The sequence below is a fragment of the Aquarana catesbeiana genome, linkage group LG11 (genome assembly GCF_042186555.1).
Source record: "Aquarana catesbeiana isolate 2022-GZ linkage group LG11, ASM4218655v1, whole genome shotgun sequence".
NCBI lineage: Eukaryota > Metazoa > Chordata > Amphibia > Anura > Ranidae > Aquarana > Aquarana catesbeiana.
This window is the reverse complement of record NC_133334.1, coordinates 82,985,646-83,011,852: the sequence shown is the minus strand read 5'-3', so window position 1 is coordinate 83,011,852 and position 26,207 is coordinate 82,985,646. Positions and strand designations below refer to the sequence as shown.

At 42.5% G+C, this 26,207-nt stretch overlaps 1 protein-coding gene across 6 annotated transcripts in view; it reads left to right on the top strand.

Annotated features, from left to right (window-relative positions):
- MYRF (myelin regulatory factor) overlaps positions 1-26,207 on the top strand; it is a 213,252-nt gene that overhangs the window by 185,040 nt on the left and 2,005 nt on the right. For 4 of the 6 annotated variants that reach the window (XM_073604657.1, XM_073604655.1, XM_073604656.1 and 1 more), the window contains 15 exons: positions 21-221; positions 377-488; positions 2,381-2,490; positions 3,993-4,138; positions 4,270-4,342; positions 7,515-7,603; positions 9,830-9,898; positions 13,454-13,534; positions 13,630-13,703; positions 13,788-13,943; positions 15,504-15,728; positions 20,550-20,637; positions 23,633-23,707; positions 24,221-24,323; positions 25,484-25,588. In XM_073604657.1, the coding sequence (XP_073460758.1) occupies positions 21-221; positions 377-488; positions 2,381-2,490; positions 3,993-4,138; positions 4,270-4,342; positions 7,515-7,603; positions 9,830-9,898; positions 13,454-13,534; positions 13,630-13,703; positions 13,788-13,943; positions 15,504-15,728; positions 20,550-20,637; positions 23,633-23,707; positions 24,221-24,323; positions 25,484-25,588 (1,707 nt within the window). The remainder of the gene's footprint in view (positions 1-20; positions 222-376; positions 489-2,380; positions 2,491-3,992; positions 4,139-4,269; positions 4,343-7,514; positions 7,604-9,829; positions 9,899-13,453; positions 13,535-13,629; positions 13,704-13,787; positions 13,944-15,503; positions 15,729-20,549; positions 20,638-23,632; positions 23,708-24,220; positions 24,324-25,483; positions 25,589-26,207) is intronic. The other 2 variants (XM_073604658.1, XM_073604659.1) reach the window with 1 other exon arrangement.

Below are 26,207 nucleotides of genomic sequence, written 5' to 3'. Positions count from 1 at the left end.
TCTAAACTTTTGCTCATTAGGCCTCAAATCCTGGACAGTTTGAGAGTGATAGTGAAGTGCTCTGGCAGAGGGGGCAGCTTCCAGATACTGTCTTCCACCATGGACGCATTGGCATCAACACAGAAAGACCAGATGAAGCTCTTGTGGTACACGGAAATGTAAAAATTATGGGCTCACTAATGCATCCCTCTGACATTCGAGCAAAGGAGGACATTGAGGAGGTGAGAGAGAGATAAGTAATGATAATATATAACTACAATGGCAAAAAATGTTTGAGCATTGTACAGCAGGTTGAGATAGAATGGGAGCTATCTACTGTATAATGTGCAGAGATCACATTGTTTTGTTCTGACTTATCTTCTGAATGTTTTCTCAGGTTGATACAACTGAACAGTTAAAACGGATCTCCCAGATGCGTCTTGTTCATTATCATTACAAGCCAGAATTTGCTAGCACAGTGGGGCTTGATGATGACAAAGAAGAAACAGGTAGGATCAATACTCACAAAATACTGGACTGTTTGTGTACTGCCTGCTCCTGTAGAACAGTAAGCACCTAAACGCTAAAAGTGTTTTTATATAGGTGGATTCTGTCTCTTGTCAAGTACAGAATGACCATATAGAATGACCATATATGAACAATACAGCATATAGCCAAAGGCTAAGTTAGGTTTGTTCGATAAACTACACCATAACCCCACTACTTACCCAAACAGGCTGATTAAGTAATGGAGCAGTTTGCCCCACTCAGTGGTTTGGGGTCTAGATGATCTAACTTTATAAATAACATTGGATAGATTGGGGAAGGGATTGTCCCCTTGTAGGGTTTTATTGCTACTGGGGTCACCATTAGAGAGATTTCTCATCACCTACTGTTTTGCTAACAACCAGACAGGAAGTGAGGGCAGACAATCAATGGCAACATGGAGTTAAAAACACAATATTATAGTAGAATAGGGCAAGGCTAGAGCTAAGGTTAGCTATGTATTGCTGTTTGTGCCCCTGTTGCAGATTTTCTTGTACTTCCTGTCTGGTGAAAATCATTAGCAAACAAGTTCCTAATAGCAGTAAAAACCATACAGGAATTTTAACCCTCTTCCACTTCAGACAAAGCAAAAACAAGTTTTAGTTGGATATATACTAAGGGGTTGATTTACTAAAACTGGAGAGTGCAAAACAGACCCCTGATGTCTCACTTTTAAGACAGAGAATCGGACGGAGGACAGAATCCTCAGTCCCTTTCTCTGTAGCCTCAGGTGCACAGACTGGATGAACAGGAATACCTCTATACACAGTTTTCTATGCCCCAACTACGAATGAATTATAAAAAACAGAGTCAGTGATCTGTTAGAGGGAGAGGAGGAGAAGTGGGCATTCAGCAGCTATTTGAAGCGATTGGTTCCTCTACATGCCGCTGCCCTCCTGTCCAGGCATGGGGTGCTGATGGGTACACACTGCTCAAAGCCACCTGTGAGGATCTGATGAGCTGCTGAAGAGATCCGGGTGCCTGCCTGGTCTGCAGCCAGGGAAATCCAATAGAAACAAAGAAGAATGGCGGCACATCCGGTAGTAAAATCAAAAGAATTTATTGAAAGTCCATAAAATCAAGCGAACATAACAAACATCAATCCAGAAAAGATGATCAGTGGACGCGTTTCACACAGACGTGCTTACTCATCCCACCGGGCCCCCTTGAGCCTGGGGCTGGGTGGTAATGGCGACCCCTGTACATAGGCCCCCATCCTATAGATTAAATCTATCAGCTCCTATCCATTAAATCTATCAGTGCTACTGACAGTAATGGCCATACTGGTCCAAGTATAACTGCTGATTACAGTATAATATACAAAATGCGAATGCATTAAAAAGAACCTTACATGAAAGTTCAAGGGCCACTATTTTGACAGTTCCAGCAACCCAAATAAATAAAAAAGTTTTAAACTTTAAGCATACAAGAACATTGAGGCACGGCGACATTACTGACACCTTCAGGTGGTGGGGTCCAAGATATAGATTTTTTTTTTTTTTTCAGTGGTGTATTTTTGGCGCCTTTTCTTACTTTTTGGAGTTTGGGGGTGTAGGGCTGTCATTTAAGTAGATCCTAAATTTTCATGTCAGGTCTGCACAGTACAGTGTGGAAAAATTAGATTGCTCTGTAACATGGAAGAACAATGTAACAAGTAACCGTAGTGGGCATTGTTTGTCTATGGTCTATTTAATCTTGTTATTTGGTGGGCCCTGTATGCACCCAGTCTAGCACAATTTCAGGGTGACTTTCTTTTTTTTTTACAATATTAGTACTGGGCAACATACGAGAGACAGATTCTGTTTTAAACTCAATCTCACCAGTGTCTTGCTGAAAACATTTTACTTTCCAATAGGAGTGATTGCTCAGGAGGTGCAGGAGATCCTTCCAGAGGCAGTAAAAGAGACCGGGGACGTGGTGTGTGCCAATGGTGAAACAATTGAGAACTTCTTAGTAGTGAACAAGGTAAGACTTGGAATGCCAACGAATTGCATACATAAATGTAGAACAAAAAGAGGGAAGGGTTGGCCAGGTCACACAGAGAATATTAGCAAACGATCACCTTCAACAGAGATCTTTAAGCAACCAAAATCTTACTAGGTCATTGCAATGAGCCCACAGATCAGGAAAGGTGGGTCATTTATGGCCATACTAGAACTAAGATCTTACATGAGAATATAACTGTACAGTCTCCTCTAGATTTAGTTGTTGATAGATCCAAAGGAGATTATACAGAAGTTGTACAATCATATTGTAATTTGTGTGGCCAGGTTTCATTTGGCTAATTTTCTAGTTTCTAAGGTTTCTAGTTTAATGATCTGGCAGTGCTGTTGTGAATTGGGATGTGTCTAGAATGTAGGAAATGTAAGCTGGGATAAAAGCAGCATCTTAAGTATGCATAGTGTTGTTGACTCCAATCAGCGCCTCTCAATCTCTGTTTTCTGAGGGTTGGAAAAGGACGGTGAGTAGTCCCTTGTACTGTTGACTTCTCTTGCAAACAGTTTAAGTTTGTAAGAACTTCCCGTGCTCCCAACATGGCCCAGGTATGCAGACACCTTTAGTCACTTCCTACTTCCAATCAATATCTCTTACCTATTGGGAAAGGTGAGTCGTAGGAGGATGTTTTATTATCAGGGAGACAAGACTGGTCAGACATTAAATCCTTTCTCTTAAAGATACCTTGTCACCAGACCATTCACTTTGACAGTAAACTTCCCATAACATTATACTGTATGTGCATACAATGTATTTATCTGTAGAAGCCTCCATTTTGTAGCTGTCCAAAAGCCCTGCCACTGCTGCTGGGCACTGCCATCTTGAATGTGATGTCAGCAGACTCAGAGCTGTCACTCACCTGACACTATAGTATTTCCCTTTGCTCCTTCCCCGGAAGCTATATAAAAGGTTATTAAGGGAGGTAGGAAGAGAGGCTCCGTACACACGAGCGGAATTTCCGTCGGAAAAATCTTGGATGGTTTTTCTGACGGAATTCCGCTCAAACTTTCGACCGTCAAGAACGCGGTGACGTACAACACTACGACGAGCCGAGAAAATGAAGTTCAATGCTTCTGAGCATGCATCGAATTGTTTCCGAGCATGTGTAGGAATTTTGCGCGTCGGAATTGCTACAAACGATCGGAATTTCCAGTTGGAACTTTTTCCAGCCGAAAAATAGAGAACCTTCTCTCAATCTTTTGCTGGCAGGAATTCCACCAGCAAAAGTCCAATGGAGCATACACATGGTCGGAATTTCCGACCAGAAGCTCACATCGGACTTTTGCTGGCGGAATTTTCGCTCGTGTGTATGGTGCATTGTCTGTTCCTAAAGTAGTCAAATTTATTAGCAAGTTTAATGACACATTGCAAGTCCATTGAAAAATCATTTAGAGAAAGGACTAAGCTGTAACTAAGCTGTAAAATAAAGGGATATTTGCCCATTCTGTTCTTCAATATAATTTGACTTCTAGGAGAGAATCTTCATGGAGAATGTAGGGGCCGTCAAGGAGCTCTGTAAGCTAACAGACAACTTGGAGACTCGTATTGATGAACTGGAGAGGTGGAGCCGCAAGTTGGCCAAACTCAGACGTCTTGACAGTATGAAGAGTAGTAACAGGTAGGTGTTTTATTCTGAATTGTCTCCATGCATACACATTACTCCATCATTACTGTGATTCAAATTTAATTTAAATGTTAATCCTTGAATAAAACTTCTATGTAATCCACCCGCTGTCCTTCTTTCCACAGTCACACGGGAAGTCAGTTCAGCCGTGCAGGAAGTCTTCCTTTTAAACAACGTCCTTCCAAAATCATGGGCAAGGTAGGAACAGAAAAAGCGTTCAGAAACAAAAATGGGCTCTAGTATGTTAATAAAAATGAATTATAAAAATTATCTATAGACATTTATTTATGAATAAAATGTATTTGAGTTTGACAGAGCTGTATTCCTGAGTCCATAAATGCAGAGTGTAAATATTTGTTTTGCGTATAATGCAAATTAAATTGTATCTTGCATCAAAAACAAAAATGTAATGTATTGCAGCTTAGCAGTCCTTAGATGTAGTGATTGCATTAGTTTTCATTCTTTTTTTTAATAGAGATTTTATTGCTATATGTAAACAAGGCACATTAAACAATATGCATATCACAAAACTGGATACATATAAAACGTATCTCACATCAAAAGCCATATGCATTCGACTGCAACACACACCTTGTAGTGTAAAATGCCATTGGACAAGATACACCTAGATACTGTTTTTTTTTTTTCATTAAATATTATTTCCATTGTTGCAAAAGTACAAAAAACGCACTAAACAGTGCTATCAAGTAAAACAAAACAAAAAATTAACCAGAGTGAGTTATTGCCCATCTCAGTCCTCAAACTATACACATCACCAATTTTTTTGGGCACCCCCTAGCCTCATTTGTTATCCTATATAAAGGGATATGTGAATTTAGTAGTATTTTTCAAGCAGACAATTTAAGGACTTCTGTATGTGTCCAAATCAACGCGATCAGTTTCCTGACAATAAAAGAATAGGAAAGAAAAGGGATTTAGTGTAGTTATCCATAGTGTCATCCTCAATCGCCCCCAAAAGGCACAGTAATGGACTACATATATTTGGAAAAGCAAAGTTATCTGCCAGAAATTCAGTAACCTGCGACCATAATGGCTGAACTTTGTTACATTCCCATATCATATGTAAGAAAGACCCTACAGAGGCCTGACATTTATGATACAGTGCATTACCACGTTTCCCAGGTTTTAATAAGTGTTGTGGTGTATTATATTTGATGAAAGTAGCGCAACTCTATCATTTTGTCTTTAGCTGAGATAATTGTATCTATATATGTATTAAGGCACTTTTACCCATAATTCCTTCGTCAAATCTGGAAAAATTGCTAATCATCTATCTCGTGTCTGATGACAATGTTTATGGTCAGTAAGGCTTAACTGCTTCTGGTCTAGCCGCCGCAGTTTTACTGTGGCAGGCTGGCTCCCCTGCGCGAAATCATGTTACTGTACGTGATCTTGCGAGGTCCGGATAGCAGGTGCATGCGCGCGCCTGCTGCACAGCGGGGGTGTCGATGCTCGTGGCCGACGGTCACGATGACCACCGGCCACGAACAATCGTGACCAGGAGACACAGAACAGGGATGAGTGTGTGTAAACACACACTTCCCTGTTTTGTTCTGACAGGAGTGACAGATCGTGTGTTCCTATTAGCTAGGAACCATGATCTGTCACTTCCTGTAGTTAGTCCCTCCCCCTTCAGTTAGAATCGCCTCCCAGGGAACACAGTTAACCCCTTCACTGCCAGTGACATTTTTACAGTAATCAATGCATTTTTAATCGCACTGATCACTGTATTAATGCCAATGGTTCCAAAAATGTGTCAAAATTGTCCGATGTGTCCACCATAATGTCACAGATCGCCGCCATTACTAGTAAAAAAAAAATAATAATAAAAATGCTATAAATCTATCCCCTATTTTGTAGACGCTATAACTTTTGCGCAAACCAATCAATATACGCTTATTGCGATTTTTTTTTTTTACCAAAAATATGTAGAAGAATACATATCGGCCTAAAATGAGGAAAAAAATAGTTTTTTTATATATTTTTGGGGGATATTTATTATAGCAAAAAGTAAAAAATAATGCGTTTTCTTCAAAATTGTCACTCTTTTATTGTTTATAGCGCAAAAAATAAAAACTGCAGAGGCGATCAAGTACCACCAAAAGAAAGCTCTATTTGTGGGAAAAAAAGGACGTCAGTTTTGTTTGGGTACAACGTTGCAGGACCGCGCAATTGTCAGTTAAAGTGACGCAGTGCCAAATCGCAAAAAGTGCTCTGGTCAGGAAGGGGGTAAATTCTTCCGGGGCTGAAGCGGTTAATGTAAACGGGACGTTTTTACAACCTCTCCTGAACAATTTTACTTGACAGATAGTAACCCACGTTTAAAACGTCAGTTTTGCCGAGTTTACATGCCGCGTTTAGCCACATTTGCGTTTAGAAACTTTTTTTTTTTCAAAATTGCCAAAAATGAAAAACACCTGTAAACGAAATGTGGCTAAAGGCGGGTTACCGCGTTTAGATGCGTTTAGAAGCGTTTAGCGCTTAAAATGCCTCTAAACTCAGTGTCTGAACTCATTTTTTTTTTTTTGCTTTCCAAAAAAGGCCTCTAAACTCAACTGCCTAAAAAAGACATTAAACCAACCTGTGTACATGTACTGATAAAGATAACATTGGATGAGTTCAGGGGCAGCTGAAAAAAGCAGCCAACTGCCTCTGAACGTCCGTTTACCAGCAGCAGTATACATGAGGCCGAATGCAGAGTAGTAGCTGGAAATTAGTTTGTTATGATCCGGTTGTAACAAAAGAGTTTCCAATTTAGTATTAGAGAAGGACCCCTCTCGCAGACCATATTGTGCCATTGCAGCATGTTTGAGTTGGACATAACGAAAGTACCAGGAACGGGGTACACCCCACTTTTTTTAAAGTTTTTTTTTTTATATTTTATATTGCCAATCATTCTAATCCCATACTTCCTGTAGGGTAAAAACACTAATGTCTCTATCTATAGAGAAGTATCATTTTCACAATAAGCTGCTCTCCTGGTTTGGACTACATCTTCATTAGATAGGGAGGAGAGGTTGTGTAGTTCACAGAAGCTGGCTTAGAAATCCCTTAATATAGTTGGAGGTTGTAGTTCAGTGCACTGGAAATCCCAGGGACACTGGATTTCTATCAGGCATTTTTTTGTACTTGCAGAACATATATTATGTTATTTTTTTATATATATAAAAAATAAATGCTAGTGCAGTCACCACATCTAAGTACTGGTAAGCTGCGATGTATTATTTTTAGGGCGTTTAGACATATGTGTCTACATGTGAGTTTAAATGTATTGATGTTGATACATGACTGTCATTATGTTATATGTGTGTGGGACTGTATGTCATTGTCATTCTATTCTTCACTGTAGCCAGTACCTCCCCCACCTGATCGGAGCTGTGTCAGCCAACGATTCCTCCAAGCAACCATCATCGCCTTAGTCATTATCATGGCTTTCAGGTATTAGAGTCTTAGGATTCCCCAAAAGCATTAAAAGGCGCTGCTTGTTATTGTCTAAAGCATTAGTGATGAGTTTAAAAAAAATACTGTAAACTGTAAAAGTTAAAAAAGTAGTAATAAAGTGGTTCCAAAGGCAGGACATTTTATACCTTAATACATCCCCTGCATTAAGGTAAAAAAAGTTCCTGTATTTGTAACGCCCCCCCCCCCCCCTATACTTTCCTGAGGCCTTTCTCAATCCTGGCTCCTGCTGCTGTCAGTCAAATTCTGTGAGCAGAGGGAGGGGGCGGGGCTGAGCTGTGCTGTGTGTGTGAATAGACGCACACATAGCTGTGGCTTGGGAGTGAGCCTGCAGGTGCGCCCCATAAGGGTGGAGTGGAGAGCATCAGCAGGGGACCCCAGAAGGGGAGGCTTGGGGCCGCTCTAAATACTATTGCACAGAGCAGGTACGTATGACATGTTTGTTGTTGTTATTTGTTTTTTTTAATGTTTAGCTTTACAATCACTTTAAATCCACATCAGTTTTATTTTAACACACTGAGCACAATAAAAAGGAACATTCCTCAATTTGTTAAAATTCTTACCCCAGCACTTGTAGCATACAACTTGCAGTGCTGCTGGCTCCTGCCCTCTCAGTGCTGCTTTCCTGGACGTCCAGTCTTCACAAGAAAGACAGTGGGCAGTGCAGTCAGAGCCGGTCTGTTAGTTTAAAGAAGGGAGGAGCAGGGGAGTGTCCTCTCCATCCTAGACTATGGGGCTGTGTGTTTCTATTGATGCACTCAGTGTAGGAGGACACGACTCTAGTTCCTGCATGCAAGGGTGGCTCGATAGGATTCTGAAAAAGAAAGCAGCCACCCACAAACAGGAAACCTGGGGCAGTGGTCATGGCACCAGCCTAAATCACAACATAGGCAAGGATGAAAAGATGGAGCTGAACATTATTTTTACAAAGGTACCTTCCTCCATTTCATTAGTAGTCAACCTCACTGGCTCCCATAAGGAGATCAAATCTATGATAATCTTCAGAAATACTTCTAGGTTCCTCCATGCTTTTTTTTATTTAATAAAGCCTAATACACGAAGTGCATTTCAGAAGTGTAGCTCAGACATATGTAAAAAAAAGTAATAATTCTTGTCAGAAATCCGAGCATTCTTTTATCTATCCTATTTTTTGCTCTGTAGGCACAATATTGGTATGATGCACACAGAGTAAGGAAATAAAGTGTAACTGTAATCACATATATCAAAAGGAGGAACCCATTAGTGCTGCCTATCAGTGCCCATTAGTGCCGCCTATCAGTGCCCATTAGTGCTGCCTATTAGTGCTGCATATCAATGCTTATCAGTGCTGCCTATCAGTTCCCAACAGTGCTGCCCGTTAGTGCTGCCTATCAGTGCCCATTAGTGCCACCTATCAGTGACCACCGGTGCCCATTAGTGCCTCCTATCAGTGCAGCCTATCAGTGCCGATCAGTGCAGCCTATCAGTGCCCATCAGTTCAGCCTATCAGTGCCCATCAGTTCAGCCTATCAGTGCCCATTAGTGCCACCTATCAGTGCCGCCTATCAGTGCCCCTTAGTGCCGCCTATCAGTGCCGCATATCAGTACAGCCTCATCAGTGCACATCAGTGAAGGAGAAGAATTACTTATTTGCAAACATTTTATAACAGAAACTCAAAAAGGTTTTTTCTTTCAAAAATGTACTGTCTTGCTTTGTTTGTCTAGCAAAAAATAAAAACCCCAGTGGTGATTAAATACCACCAAACAAAGCTCTATCTGTCTCAAAAAAATGAAAAAAAAATTCATATGGGTACAGTGCTGCATAACCACGCAACTGTCATTCAAAGTGCGATAGCACGGAAAGCTACAAATTGTTGTGGTCAGGAAGGGGGTATAAGTGCCCAGTAAACAAGTGGCTAACCTACCAGCATGTCTTTGGAGTGTGGGATGAAATCAGAGTACCCGGAAGAAACGTACTTAGACACAGGGAGAACATTCAAACTCCAGGCAGGTAGTGCCGCCGTTGGGATTTGAACCAAGGACCCCAGTGCTGTTAGGTGGAAGTGCTAACCACTTAGCCACTAATATAATTGTAGTGCATATAATATTGTACATGGTACACAAATAGTTAGAATAATAAATAAGCTAATTGATATACCGTATATATATATATAGAATTTACAAATTATACTTTGTCTCACCAAGTTATTGTGTTTATTGTCGCAGTGTTATCTCCATGACAACGCTATATGTTTTGAATTTACGCAGCGAGGATGATCTGTTAGATATGGATGGGTAAGTGTTGTTTTCCCAATAATGTAGAACTTCAGGTATGGGGACAGTAGGCTTGATGTGGTATATTTATTCGAGCATGTTGTAAAGGGAACGTATAGCCTTTATAATGTTTTCATTGTATATGTAAAAACATCCCAGCTTGTTTTTATATAATGTTTTTTTTTTTTTTTTTTTATTGGTTTGCATGTATAATTTGTAATTATAGATGTATATAGGGGCAGACATAAAATATTTTCTCAGGCTCTGCAGTGGTTTCCTGCTCTTTCTAAAGGCTGGTACACACAGGCCAAATATTGGTCGCTATCGGCGGGTTCAAATCTGAGATTCGGATAGTTAGTACAGCGAGCTCTTCAGGAGCTTCTCAGTTTTATTCCATTCAGCCCGCTGGGTTGAACAAATAAAAAACTGATAGTGTGTGCTACATACAGTTTATAAGTCAGCTGACCTGTTGAAACCAATGCACACCTCATGTGGCTGATATCTTAACCTCTTCCCACCTGCCCCAGCGACTCTTTAAAAGGTTCTGAATGCCTGGGGGTGGAAGGATTGGTGATCATGTGACTAATATGATTGCTTGTCACAGTGGTCACATGAGTGGGAGTCAGTCCTGCTGGCTACCAATCGTTACTGAGGACTGAGAGCTATCTTTGACAGCTCAGTCTCTGTGCTGGGAGCACAATGTGTGGGCATTAAAACCCGCTCTTTTGTCCTTGCATGTATGTGTTGGGTAGATAGCAGTAGGTTAACAAATACTAATCAAGATGTTTGGCCAAGTCTTAAGGGCCACGCATACAGGCTGAATATCAGGGGTATTGGTCGGTTCAATATAAACCGGTCGACATTCAGCCCGTGTGTACAGCAGCCGGTCTGACAGAAGTCGGATGAACGTCCAGCTTCTGTTGAAGGGGCGTGACCAAAAAAAGTATGCCGGTTGGCATCCAATCAGTGCTCTTAGCCATTGGCAGGGGCCATGCCCCTGTCAGGACACAATAGCTCAGCGGGGAGATTGCTGTACTAACATCGGATACCATAATACCACGTCACCTGTGTCCTCCCTCACTTTGGGAAGATCGCTGTACTAACATCGGATACCATAATACCACGTCACCTGTGTCCTCCCTTACTTTGCCTGACTGCAGGGACCCTTCACCCTCCCTTTCCCCAGCCATACCTAACTGCCTATCCCTACCCCCATTCCCCCCACTACTGCTGTCCCTCTTAAGGGTCCCTGTTATAATACCTCATCCAGTCACCTAGTTATGCCAGATATTGATCATTTGTACCACCCGCACTGCACCCAGACGGCCCCATGTGCAAGGGCCCCGCCCCTGAGGAGCATTGTCCTTATTTTCTGGTTCAGTGCATTTAATTGGTGTGATTTTTCCATGTTTATTATTTATTGAATCAAAGCAGAAGCTGACACAAAAAAAAAAAAAAAATTAAATGCCTTGCGGTCAATAGTAATGAGCCACAGCAACCAGTCATTTATTTAGGTGTTACAAGAATTTATGTGTCAAATTTTTATTACTGATCAGAGCATTCAGTCTGTGTATTAAAGAGACCCTGTCATCAGACCATTTGTTTAAAAAAATCATGGTATCAACTTTTTGACATATTTTATACATGTTATTTACCCATAAAATCCTCCCCATAGACATCAAAAGGCGCAGACACTGCTGCTGGGTGCCACCATATTGGATGTGATGTCAGCACCTCCAGTGGACTAAAGCTGGCCGAATTTCGAACCATGTATGGGCACCCAACCTGTCGGGTTTTTCCTGAACGATTAGTGCTGCTGGCAACACTAATTGTGCTCTGCCGACAGGGAAGGCTCCCCAACCCTGTCCACTCCCATCCCCCCCACAGCAGTATACTGTACAATAGGGGATTCCCCTATCAACACTGACTGTGTTGATGGGGGAATCAAGCAATTTTCTTTCCTTCCACCCATGGAAGGAAAGAAAATTGCATAATGTATGGCTTGCATAAATCTCATCACACATTTGATTGTACAATCTCCTTTGGATCTCCCAAACACTATGTAGTGCAAGGTCATGCCCGATTGGATACAGATTGATTGGTTAGATTGAGTAAGTTCTTGTATTAAATAGTTTTGGAAAATCTAAAGTTGATTGTGCAAAGATTGTATGGTCAGATTGTAATGTGCAGTGGTGGAGCGAACGGGCGCTACCCACTCTCTCCACTCCATCCCCCTATATGCCACGGCCACCCCCTATTCATGCGTCCGGCCCCTTTCAGGGCATCGGGTGGCATATTGCTTGCCCCCCCCCAAAAAAAAACGTCCACTGGCTGCCATTGGTAATGTGTATGTTGACTCTAATGGGGCGTACACACAGTCGGACTTTTCGACCGGACTGGTCTGATGGACGCCGACGGACCAAATCCGGCGGACAATCCGATCGTGTGTGAGCTTCACTGGACCTTCAGCGGACTTTTCCAGTCGCAAATCTGACGGACTTTAGATTTGGAACAGGCTTCAAATCTTTACGTCATAACTCCGCCGGACCCAGAAATCCGCTCGTCTGTATGCTAGTCCAACGGACAAAAACCGACCCTAGGGCAGCTATTGGCTACTGGCTATCAACTTCCTTATTTTAGTCCGGTGTATGTCATCATGTACGAATCCGTTGGACTTTGGTGTGATCGTGTGTAGGCAAGTCCGTTCGTTAGAAAGTATGTCAAAAGTCCGCTGGAAAGTTTGTCCGGTCGAAAAGTCCGCCTGTGTGTACGCGGCATAAGAGCTGTCATTCAAGTGACACTCTATAGAATTCCCCTTCACCCCTCCCCAACAGGTACATAAATGGTTATGTAGGTAGGTAAAGGGAGGGGCAGATGAGCTGGGCCAGCACAGACAGTAATTAGACACTCCCAGAAGAGGGGAGGGCTTTGATGTGCAATGAGCGAGGGTGCTGTGTTGGGGAATTGACACTTCCAGAGTAGTCACGTTTTCTGGCAAATTCAAAGACACATTGCAAGTTAATACAAAATCTAATAATAAATGTAGAACACTACAAGTAATCCTTTAAAACACCTGCAATTTTTTTAAGTTGGTGGCAGGGTCTCCCCAATGTTAGACTTAGACATTTTGTCTGGAAGTTTGCTGGCCTCTGTGATGTTCTTGAGGGCCCCTCTAAATGTGTTGCAGTAACGTGTGTTTTTCTGTGTGCTACTCTAACACACGGAACTTTGTATGGTACATAGCAGGGCCACTCATTGTTAATGGCGTCCCAATGCACAACTACAGTAGCCTGTAACAGACCCACGCTGCAATGCACCACAATGCACATGCTGTGGTGTTCTTTGTTAGAATATGCTGCAGGTTCCGTTGTTCTGCCCATTGCTGTTTGTCAGGAACCCAAAATGGATTGGCTGCCTTAACGCAAGGCACATTACTGTGGAAAATATGGTTTGGAGCGAAGGGGCCAGAATGTTTAATCTGAGCTGTGATTGCCTTATCTGCACTGACTTCTGTACCTCCTTTCCTTCTCCTTTGTTTGGTGCTGTCCCCTTCCTTTTGCTGTCTACCTCTGGCAGTGTTTTCACTCCACCTGGTACCTGCACTCTGACTTTCTTCCGAAAGATCCGTCTCACTCTTCCTTTTGCTGTATGTGCACGGTATGTTCCATTGATTCCTAGAATGTTTCTAGAATTTAGTCCAATGGCATTCTCACCCCATGATCCGTACATATCTCATATGTTTCATTCTATAGCTCAAGTCAAAACTTTGATACCACACAGCTGAGAGGTTCCACAACCCCACCTATCAACGGCACAAAAAGTACAGGTAAGTCTTCTCTCTCAGCTTGCTTTTTAGGTTAGGTTTTCTTATGGTATTGACTAATCAGCATTTGTATGGTTCACTTTTTAGAAGATTGGCTACATAATCAGAATCCTTCCATCACAATAAACCTTTGTCTCAATCCACCGTGTCAAGCTATCTGCTGCTCCAGTCCTCCTGGTGTCTCTACTTCTCCTGCTGTCACATACGGGAAAACAGCTTCTCGTCCTGAGAGCTCAGTAACGGGTGAGGATCGCCATTATGAAGAAATGAAGGATCGCCTGTACTCAGGAACCTAATTGCTGACTCGGGATGTATTCAGACATAGGGGGTTATTTACTAAAGGCAAATCCACTTTGTACTACAAGTGCAAAGTGCACTTGAAATTGCACTGAAAGTGCACTTGGAAGTGCAGTCGCTGTAAATCTGAGGGGCAGATCTTAAATGAGGGGAAGCTCTGCTGATTTTATTATCCAATCATGTGCAAGCTAAAATGCTGTTTTTTATTTTCCTTGCATGTCCCCCTCGGATCTACAGCCACTGCACTTCCAAGTGCACTTTCAGTGCAAAGTGGATTTGCCTTTAGTAAATAACCCCCAAAGTGACAATGGTGCATTTTTTTCAGTGCTGGAAGAACAGTGATGGTAATTTTGGCAAAGAGCTCCTGGTGCTGAGAGATAGGATTTACCCTAAAGCCATATACACATAGGCCGAATGTCGTATGGCATCGGCTGATTCAACAGAAGCATTCAGCCCATGTGTACTGCAGCCGGTCCGACAGAAGCCAGCCATTTGGCCGGCTTCTGTCGAAAGAGCATGACCGAAAGAGTGCTGACCGGAGTGTCCCCCCTGTCAGAACACAATAGCACAGCAGGGGAGATCACTGTACTAACATTGCATAGTTAGTACAGTGGATGCTCCTGAGCTGTCAGTTTTTTTTTCATTCAGCCCTCACACTAACCCTTCCTGCACTAATGCCGCATACACACGGTCGGACTTTACGGCAGACTTTGCTCGGCGGACTTTTCGACAGACTTTACGACTGACTTTCTGAATGAACGGACTTGCCTACACACAATCCACCAAAGTCTGTCGAATTCGTACGTGATGACGTACGACCGGACTAAAACAAGGAAGTTCATAGCCAGTAGTCAATAGTCAATAGCTGCCCTAGCGTGGCTTTTTGTCCGTCAGACTAGCATACAGACGAGCGGACTTTTCGACCGGACTCGATTTCGACGGATTGATTTAAAACATGTTTCAAATCTAAGTCCGTCCAACTTTTGAGAAAACAAAGTCCGCTGGAGCCCACACACGATCGAATTGTCCGACGAAATCCAGTCCGCCGGTCAAAGTCTGCCATAAAGTCCGCTCGTGTGTACGCGGCATAACTCTTGCTGCAACCTTATTAATCAGTCAGCATTTTTAGCTTAATACAAGAAAACAAACATTCCCTAGTTGACCTTTTGTTACATTTCTTATCCCAGCGCTTGCAATTTACAACTTCCAATGCTGCTGGCTCCTGCTCCCTCATTGCTGCTTCTCTGAACTTCCGGTCTTCACAGAAAAGAGTTAACAGTGGACAGTGCAATCTGGGGCCAGTCTGTTGACTTAAAGCAAGGAGCGGGGAAGGAGGAGGGAAGAGCTTTGTCATCTGAGACTATGGGGCTGTGTGTTTTATTGATGCACCAAGTGTAGGGAGACTTTGTCTACCCATAAAACTACTCAGCAGCATTGTTCTCTCTTTGTCCATTTTTGGAGTCATCTGTCTGCATGAAATAATACATCTTTAAATCTCTTTTACAGACAATGCTTCATCAGTCACCATCAGAAAGGCAAAATCTCGGGTCCTAGATAAGAGCCGCAACTCTTTACAAACTCCAGCTCGCCCTGTAAGCCCCCCACCCCAATACACTCAGAGCAAAACTAAACACAGCCCCAACAGCCTGCCTGGTCAAGACCTCCGCAATAAGAGAAATGTGGCGGAAGAGACCATGGTCACTACTACTGCTGACGTCACAAAAGCAAATGGTGAGATATCCATTATTTTAACTGCTTTTAAAAATTTCCTTTAGCTTGATGTCTGAGCTTTTTGCTCGAACTCCAGGCAATTAGCTAAATGCCTAGTTGCCAACAGTTTGTGTGGCACTTTACCAAATAAAGTGAGGCTGTACAGTTACAATACAATGCAAGACAAGAGGGTTGGAGGATCCTGAACTTACACATATGTGTTTTCTGTACTAGCTGCCATTGTAGTTTAGAATTCTGTAAAGCGATTCTTGTGATTTATACACATCTGCCATCGTGTACATCCAGGCGAGCGGTTTCTTGGTTTAGGAAAGTCACCTCTCTACCTCCTGCCTGCTTGCTGGACAATGAATCTTCATTATTATCACCTCTATCACCCTATTCAAAGACAGGTGAGCCATGAAACAGTAAAGCTGAATCAGAAAGTTCTAAAACAAAACTAGAATGTAGCAGAGTCATCTTTCTGGCCATATGGGATGACAGATGTGTGTAAATCACAGGGCTGGCTAAATAAGATGACAAGACCTTTAGGTGAAACAGTAAACTTGTACTTTTACTGGGTGTTTAGCTGTCTGGAGTTCCACTTAAGAAAAGACAGATGAAGCTTTTCAGCAGTGATTGACTTCATTGGTCCTGGTATATACAAATGAATGGGTACTATTTCTGCAGTGCGACTTAAAGCAGAACTTAAAGTGTTACCAAACCCAGGACCCTGCATTCACTATATCTGGTCTCATACAGTATACAGAACATGGAAATGCCGTTATTTTAGTAAATATAAACTGCTACCTTGTTTCCCCGAAAATAAGACCTAGCGCTATTTTCCAGGAGGACTGCAATATAAGCCCTACCCCTAAAATAAGCCCTAGTTTGGTGCGGCACCTCTTGGCACTCAGCTGATCTCTTCTCTCAACGGGGAATTTCGGCCCCCCTCCCTGCATTGCTCAGAGCGGGTAAGACAGTTTGGGGCAGGCCATGGAAGCGCCAAGCAGGGCTCAGCTCATCTCCTCTTCTCTTGGGTGTCAGCGGGTGATCTCGGCCCCCCTCCCTCTGCAGTGCTCAGAGCGGTGGAAGACAGTTCAGGGAGGCTATGGAAGAAGGTATTTGCACTGTTGCATTGCAGAAACGCACACCTTTTGCATTATGTGATCCTGTGTTAGAGGGGATTCTGTAATTTTGCAACCACTGGGAAGATATCACATTGCATGGCAAGCCCTACCCCAAGGGAAAAAAAAGCTCTCTAGCAATACACACCAAACTGAGCATATGCAGCCTGTCCCCTGGCTCTGTATTATCAGGAAATATATTGGGCACAGTGGAAGGAGGAGAGGATCAGAGGAGACAAGATCAAACAGCCTTTTTACACAATGCAGAGGATTAACCCCTTAGGTTCCACAATATAACAAGCATGCTTTACTGCATATACTGACTGATTTTACTGTTGTGGGTTTAGTAACACTTTAAGGCAAAACTTTCACTTTGGATAGAGTAAGGGGGGGGGGGTACAAAGCTTGTCTGTTTTTTTGCCATCTTTTTCCCAAGGGGATGTCCCTTCACTCCCTTTACTGTAGCCAAAACAGGAAGTAAGTAGAAATACCCCCAAAATGTGGGAGTCCCTGGATAGAATTCAATCCAATAGCATCTGTGCCACAGCTAATGCTACTCTAATAACCAATACTTGCAGAAGCTACCAGAAATGTGCAAATATACACTAATCAGAGATGTCCAATATTTAACAATGGTCACTAGAACTAGTGCCCCCAGTAAATAATGTGATAGCAGGAAACAGGACAAAGCAGGGTCATTCCCCACTCCACAACACATGTAAACTGGGAGGCATGGAATGACCTGACTCCTTGGAGTACAAAAAAAACAGAAGATTGGAGTTTGGGTTTATTTTGTCACGCATACAAGATATTTTACACTTTTGGGGTTGTATTCGATATATGCAAAGAGAGATCACACAAATTCTTAAAAGTATAACATTTATTAAACGTAATGATAGATACAGATATTATTAGAAAATACTTATACTAATACTAAAGATGCTGTTTCCGCCATGGGTCCCTCCCATTATATGGCATGGCTTTGTGGATTAGGATCAAACGTAAAATTCCCCAGGCACACGTTCCTGAAAATGGCTTTAATTATGCTGGGTGCTGTTTTGACCATCGGCTGGATGTGGTGACATCACTTGCCTGACGAAGGGGCCCTGCGTGGCTCCGAAACGTTACCATATGTGTACCGTATGACCAGGTAAAAAAAATTTGGAACCTTCTGAGGAATCCTTGGTGTGCCGGTGAAATTTCTACCTTGTGGATCAGGATCAGACACATGTCTGATGGCAGTTCTGAGGTGAGACAGATACTACAAGCTGTGTGTGTTATATAGAAGAAATGGCAAACCCAACCCCTTCTTGAGAAAAATGACCTTCTAAAGAAAATGGCACATTCCTGAAAGGAGAGTGGGCTGGCTTGTCCATATAGTCAGTTTACAACATTCATATAACATGAAGTCATTTCAGTTAACCAGAATACCCAGCATATTAGAGGCTTTATTAGATATTTGTGAGGCCAACATTAATAGGGAAATTACATATTTCATATTCCTTATCAGGGTTAGAGATGAGTTCAAAGGACACCCAAGCTCCTTTCTAGTTGTGATCTTTGAATAATGAATAAACTTCACATTAAAAGCTCATCTCTAAATACAAGAAAGCCTCTAAAGTCCGTTTTAAATCTGTTTCTTCAGCTCAGAAACAACTGCTGGCCAGGGTTGGTAAACTTAGGAGATGACCTCTTGTAGAAAAAAGCTACAATTTCAATGTTTGTATTGTGAACTTTTTTCTTTACAATGCTTATAGATAGAGGTGAATAGAGTCCTTTTACTAAAATACTTTAGTGTGCATGGTCTGGACACAGGTTAACTTTAATTGTCTTTTAATAACATTATTTTATATCTTTAATAACTTTTAAAGCAGAAATTTGTATAGTAAGCACTGAGCAGGATATACAGTGGGGCAAAAAAGTATTTAGTCAGCCACCAATTGTGCAAGTTCTCCCACTTAAAAAGATGAGAGAGGCCTGTAATTGTCATCATAGGTATACCTCAACTATGAGAGACAAAATGTGGAAACAAATCCAGACAATCACATTGTCTGATTTTTGAATTTATTTGCAAATTATGGTGGAAAATAAGTATTTTGTCAATATCAAAAGTTCATCTCAATACTTTGTTATATATCCTTTGCTGGCAATGACAGAGGTCAAACGTTTTCTGTAAGTCTTCACATGGTTTTCACATACTGTTGCTGGTATGTTGGCCCATTCCTCCATGCAGATCTTCTCTAGAGCAATGATGTTTTGGGGCTGTCGCTGGGCAACACAGACTTTCAACTCCCTCCAAGGGTTTTCTATGGGTTTTAGATCTGGCGACTGGCTAGGCCACTCCAGGACCTTGAAATGCTACTTACGAAGCCACTCCTTAGTTGCCTGGGCGGTGTGTTTGGGATCATTGTCATGCTAAAAGACCCAGCCACGTTTCATCTTCAATGCCCTTGCTGATGGGAGGAGGTTTGCACTCAAAATCTCACGATACATGGCCCCATTCATTCTTTCATGTACACGGATCAGTCGTCGTGTTCCCTTTGCAGAGAAACAGCCCCAAAGCATGATGTTGCCACCCCCATGCTTCACAGTAGGTATGGTGTTCTTTGGTTGCAACTCAGTATTCTCTCTCCTCCAAACACGACAAGTTGTGTTTCTACCAAACAGTTCTACTTTGGTTTCATCTGACCATATGACATTCTCCCAATCCTCTTCTGGATCATCCAAATGCTCTCTAGCAAACCTCAGACTGGCCCGGACATGTACTGGCTTAAGCAGGGGGACACGTCTGGCACTGCAGGATCTGAGTCCCTGGCGGCGTAGTGTGTTACCGATGGTAGCCTTTGTTACGTTGGTCCCAGCTCTCTGCAGATCATTCACTAGGTCCCCCCATGTGGTTCTGGGATTTTTGCTCACTGTTCTTGTGATCATTTTGACCCCACGGGGTGAGATCTTGCATGGAGCCCCAGATCGCGGGAGATTATCAGTGGTCTTGTATGTCTTCCATTTTCTAATTATTGCTCCCACAGTTGATTTCTTCACACCAAGCTGCTTGCCTATTGAAGATTCAGTCTTCCCAGCCTGGTGCAGGTCTACAATTTTGTTTCTGGTGTCCTTCAACAGCTCTTTGGTCTTCACCATAGTGGAGTTTGGAGTGTGACTGTTTGAGGTTGTGGACAGGTGTCTTTTATACGGATAACAAGTTCAAACAGGTGCCATTAATATAGGTAATGAGTGGAGGACAGAGGAGCCTCTTAAAGAAGAAGATACAGGTCTGTGAGAGCCAGAAATCTTGCTTGTTTGTAGGTGACCAAATACTTATTTTCCACCATAATTTGAAAATAAATTCTTTCAAAAAATCAGACAATGTGATTGTCTGGATTTGTTTCCACATTTTGTCTCTCATAGTTGAGGTATACCTATGATGACAATTACAGGCCTCTCTCATCTTTTTAAGTGGGAGAACTTGCACAATTGGTGGCTGACTAAATACTTTTTTGCCCCACTGTAAGCATGAGAATAAAGATGGAAATAGTAAACTTGCCAGTGACACATGTATTACATTTCCTAATAACACAGGCATCGCCACTGAAATTACATTGATGACATTTATGAATGAATGTCACACATTTTTTTAACCATTTCTAGAAGATTACAGTTTTCCCTGCACATGATTTTGGGTGGACGTGTGTTTTAAAGACTGTTCTCTGTGTTGCAGATTCCCGTACCATGGCTTCTTCTATTCGCCTCCTGGAGACTGACACCCTCATTGCAGATCACTTTTGCTCCTCGCAAGACACCTGCAGGTGAATTGTGTAGAATATTGTAACTGACAATCTTACATTTTTACTTGTCCCCATTAGTCCAGTAGGGGGTCCCTTTAGCAGAGAGGGGAATTTTTATTTTCCATGGGGGTAAGGCAAAGTATTACCATGGCTTTCAGCAGTTATAGTAAAGGTCTGTGGGCCCCACTAGTTCAGGAGGGTCCAGGTCAGAGAGGGCTTTTGTTTTCCATTTGGGAGCAGGAGAAGTAATATTTATTTATTTTTTTGTTCCATAAAGATTTTATTGAGCAAAGCCAAAAGAACGTTACAGAAATCATCCGAGTGGGACAATTCCATTCAGTATACAAATACACTAGTGTAGGCAGGTGATCAGTCAGAATCATCCTTTCGGTATAATGAACATATGTAAGAGAAAAAAAAAAAAAAAAAGCTAGGATACGTAATAATAGGTGACTTGGCACCTGAAAGTCACTCCTGACCCTTGCACTCTGTACGATATATTCTCCTGACACCTGCTCTCTGTACAATAGATATTCCTGACCCATGTTCTCTGTACAATACATACTCCTGACACCTGCACTCTGTAGGATACATCCTGCTGACACCTGCAGTCTGTACAATTGATACTCCTGACCCCTGGACTCTGTAAGTTACATAACCCTGACACCTACAGTCTGTACAATAGATACTCCTGAGCCCTGCACTCTGTATGTAGGTTCAAGTTTGAAGGTCCTCCCACTGTTGGCACAGTTTTGCTAAACCCACAATTCATCACGGCGTGCTTGACATGATGCTTCTTTATTGCCCTCTGGATGTTCAATGGGGCCCTGTCAGGTAGACTGTACAGGGCCCTATGATTTCTAATGGCAGCCCTGCACGGCAGGATCTACAACAAAAAACAAAAAAACAAAAAACAAAACACAGCTCTCACATGGACGTACACTTAAACTGGATGTAAACCCACTCTCATCCTTTCTAAACTACTGCCATAGGGGTTATCTATAAGGATATACTTGCCTCCTGCATGTATCTTTACCTGTCAAATGTCTCCCCTCTGTCTGTTATGAGACCCGAAAAACTGCAGATTCTGTGGGTGGGTCTGTTGTCTGGAGCTCGGTGGGTGGAGTCGTGATGTCAGTAGACTCCCCGCCCACCTCTAAATTCCCTTTGTCAATATATATTTTCTCTTGTGTATTTCTTACACTGAACTTTTGCTATGATTGCTAACATCGAGTCAAAACCCAGAAAAGTCACCACATGACTTCAGCATGCCCAATCATGCTGAGGTGTGGAGCAGCCAATGCTGGGAGAGCTGGAGAAGAAAGGAGGGGGAATGTTAAGTACACAGAATGTCTCTCTAATGCATGAGATAAGGAAATCACCTGTCACTCACAGCAAGGAGAAACTGACTCCTATTTCTCTGTGTGTCAGTTTTTATCTTACTGAAGAAAGATACTGCACAGAGCTGGATTAACTCTTCGTGGCAGGACTGGGCACAGATGACATGAAATCCTATACCGTACAAGGTGCAAGCCTTAATTAAAAAAAATATTTTCCGGTTTACATCCACTTTAAGTGCGCCCATGTAAACAAGGCCCAAGACTTTGCTCACCTATTTGTTTTGATGCACTTTGAATTTCCTACAAGTAAAATGAGACTTTAAAAAGTACAGCATTCGAACCTTCAGTTTGTCTTCATCTAAAACCTGGATTAAGACATTTGACAAAAGTCAGATGTTTAAAGTGGTTGTAAACCCTTTCAGAAAAATTCCAAAAAAAACCCCAAAACCTGCAAGACAAAGGCATAATGAGCTAGTATGCATAGCATACTAGCTCATTATGAATTACTCACCTGAGATCGAAGCCCCCGCAGCGGTCCTCATTTACTGCTCCGGTGGCCAACATCTCTCCAGGGGGGTTACTTCCAGATATCGTGGCTCCGGCGCTGTGCTTGGCCGGGGCCGCGATGATGTCACTCAGCACAGTACAACTGAAGCAATGACACGTATGTGCCCTTGCTTCAGTTTGCTTAAGTGCACATGTGCTGATAACATTGGCACATGCAAATACAGGGATATCTCCTAAACCGTGCAGGAGATATCCAGTGTAGCTACAGGTAAGCCTAATTAGCCTGTAGTATAAAGTGGTTGTAAAGGGTTTACAACCACTTTATAATGTTAAGACCAGTGAATTGATTTTACTTTGTGTTCATGGTGTGTACAGCAGACCCCCTACGTCACGTTTGGGGAGACAACTTCATTGTGGCTTTCATTAGGATCTGTTAGCTGAGATGTCTGCTGAGGCCTTTCCTCTCCCAAAGATGTTAGCACTGATGCATGATCCCACTGATATTGTCAGTGTGGGGTTACAACCATCTAATATCTATGGGTACCAGTGGCGTTGCTAGGGGGTGGCTTTTGGGGCTATAGCCCCGAATCTGGGGCCCATAGCCCCGAGTCTCTGCAGGGGTCCCCAAGGGGAGAAGGGCTCTCTGGGGACCCTGATGTAAGTGGGGGGCTCTTTGGGAATATATATATATATATATATATATATATATATATACATATACACATATACACACACACATAAACACATACACATACACACACATATTATATACATGTATATGCCCGCCCAAGCGTATGACATACACACACACATTATATACATGTGTATGCCCGCCCAAGCGTATGACTTTCTATACTTTGTTGCTATGGGCTCTAGCCCCAGATCTTTTGTAGACCTAGCAACACCCCTGATGGGTACTATAAAGCTGGTATAGGTTTACTATGGGTGCTTTATTGCCCTTCTACAATTCAATAGCCTACCAATAGATTATATAGTTGGCACCCAAATTGGACCCAGCAGAGGTTCATAACACTGTGGTGTAGGGATGTTAGACTAAGTTCATTTAGCACCCTCAGATGAGATAGAACAAAAAAACTATGTAAAGTTCTGCACAATATTTCAGCACTATATAAATAAGTAAAATAATCAAGGTTTGTCTGTCTTTGCAGTGCAGGAAATTACACTTATTCACTCCCTCTCAGCAAGTACAGCTCACTGTCAGGCAGAATGACATTGGAAGTCAAGTAAGTGGACTATGAGTGTAATCTTTCCTGTGTGGCCTTTACTGCAGTTTCTCTTTATCGAATTCCCCCATCCCTCTAAGTGCAGCCTGCCTTGCAAAATACCTCCTCTCTTGTTCCAATGATATTTACTGTATGGCCCTACCTGGCTGTTCACAGCCTATGTTTAGAAAAAATCCTCACCCGGTCCTCTTATTACTGCGCAGGTGTGCCACAGCCCCATTCATTCCCATGCATAAGCCATTCTCATGGTAGCCTCCAAAAGATGGCTTGTCTATTGAAATGAATAGGGCTATAGCGCAATAAGAGGACATGGCAGGGACATTTTTTTAAGCAAATGCTGTGTGGTTCTGGTGAGTCGCATAGTGAATTTTACTGGAACTAGTAGGAAGTTATTTTACACAACAAGCTAAAGAGGCTGGGGGATTCATTAAAGGACAACTAATTAATAGTAATACTATTTATAGTACAGTTGCTATTTCCCTTTTTTTATGTAATCTGTTTGTTGCTGTTTAGCTCCACATTCCCTGTGTCAGTGAACCTCTGCGAATCATCAGCGGGTAAGAATTGTGCGACATCTGTAACCAGTTCTGCTTCAGAAGATCAGAGCTGCCCCCAGGTTTGTTTATAACAGCCTATTTATCTGTGATTTACTAATACTATATAGTGAAAACAGTGCTAAAATCAGAATATCCACTCAATATACAGTGGGTCAAGGGAAACTCTGAGTAGCTAACTTGGAACAAGCATGCAGCAATTAAAGTCAAAAGATCTAGAGAGCATCAAAGCCATTGGATAAGCATAACAACAAGGCAAATGGCATTTTGAAGTTATAAGAGTTTGGCAGTCACACCCCAAATATCTCTCCAGCACAGGTTTCCTTTTATGTGAGTTTTATATAATCAACTTTAGGTAGATTTCAAAGAGTTCTTCATATGTGGGACGGGCATGTCTGCTTTTTGAGACCCCGGCTATGCAACTTGTGGCTGTGGGAGACTTTTTAGCTTTAAGGCAGGTCATAGACTGTTCCAATTTCTTTCCTGCAACCACGAGCTGCAGGAAAGAAATCTGCGCGATTCCCCCTTCAACACACAGTGCTGACAGTGAAATCCCTCCTGGTGAGACATTGTATTCTCCCGGTAAGAAGGGGGAGAGCTGTCCCCACTAGGAGAAGACAGTGAGTATTGCTAGTAGCTCTAGCAACTGCAAGTAAAATCTGGCAGGCTGGTTGTACCAAAGTTGATTGATCAATCAACTTGGTACATTCAGCCTGCCCATACACAGTTCAAATCTCGACCGGTTCAGTAGAACCTCTTATGGCCGGCCTAACACTTTATTACACCAGACTGTTTGCGTGAGAAAGCAGGATCCTATGTTGGGTATTTTGAAAATAGCTCACCTGCATTACATACAGGAAAGCAAAAGGGTTTCCAGAGAATATGGCTAGTGAAAAAGAGTTGGGTGGACTAAAGTACCATGACAACGCCTGGGTGAACAGTCCCATTTACACCAGCCATATTGTGGTAACACACCTTGCATACATTGCCCTTCATTTTGAAGGACAACCCATTACATGGCCAGTAATGTTAAAAAAATAAATAAAAAAATGCAAGACTTTTTTTTTTTTTTCCCGTGCACCGAGGTGAGTTGCAGCCATTTATTTTGAATGGGCTGCATGTTGCACTGCGCACTGATATGAATGGGCTCTAAAACACCCTGTGCAGGTAGATGTGTTCCCTGTATATATTTAAAGTCTTCATGATAATTTTTTTCCCCCAGGTTTCAGGCGTTTGTGCTGTACCTGCCCCATCATCGTACCATTTATGGTCACTCCAGGTGTATCCATCCCAGGACTTCTCCTTCCACCTGCGAGTGTCCCCAGCGGTAAGCCAGTCACATTCAAGCATCCTCTTTGAAAAAAAAAAAAAAAAAAAAAAAAGGGTGGGGAGGGGGCGGTTGGAGGGATATATATATTTTTGTGCTGCAAAAAGTTTTTTCCATGGGTTTTAGTAAAGTATCCAATGCATGCAACGTGCTGCTACAAGTTGATTTACTAAAACTGGAGAGTGCAAAATTTGGTGCAGCTCTGCATGGTAGCCAATCAGCTTCTAACTTCACCTTGTTTAATTAAAGCAATTGTAAAAGGTAATAAAAAAAAAAACCACACAAGTCTATACTTACCTGCTCTATGCAATGGAATTTCAGAGCGGCCGCAAACATCCTCTTCTCGGGTCCCCCGCCGGCGCTCCTCTGTCCAGTGTCCCCACGGGGAGCAGCCTCCCATGGGGGCACTCGAGTGTGCTTGCTCCCGGGCCCCGCTGCTACGTCCATTGACAGACAGTGGGACTCGGCTCCATCACTGGCTCCCAGTGCCCCAGCAAAACCAGTGAGACCCGGAAGTGAGAAGAGCTGCAGACATGCACTGCGCTGGATCAAATGAGAGCTCAGGTAAAAAGATGGGGGGGGGCTGATTACCTTAATGCAAGGAATGCATTACAGTAAA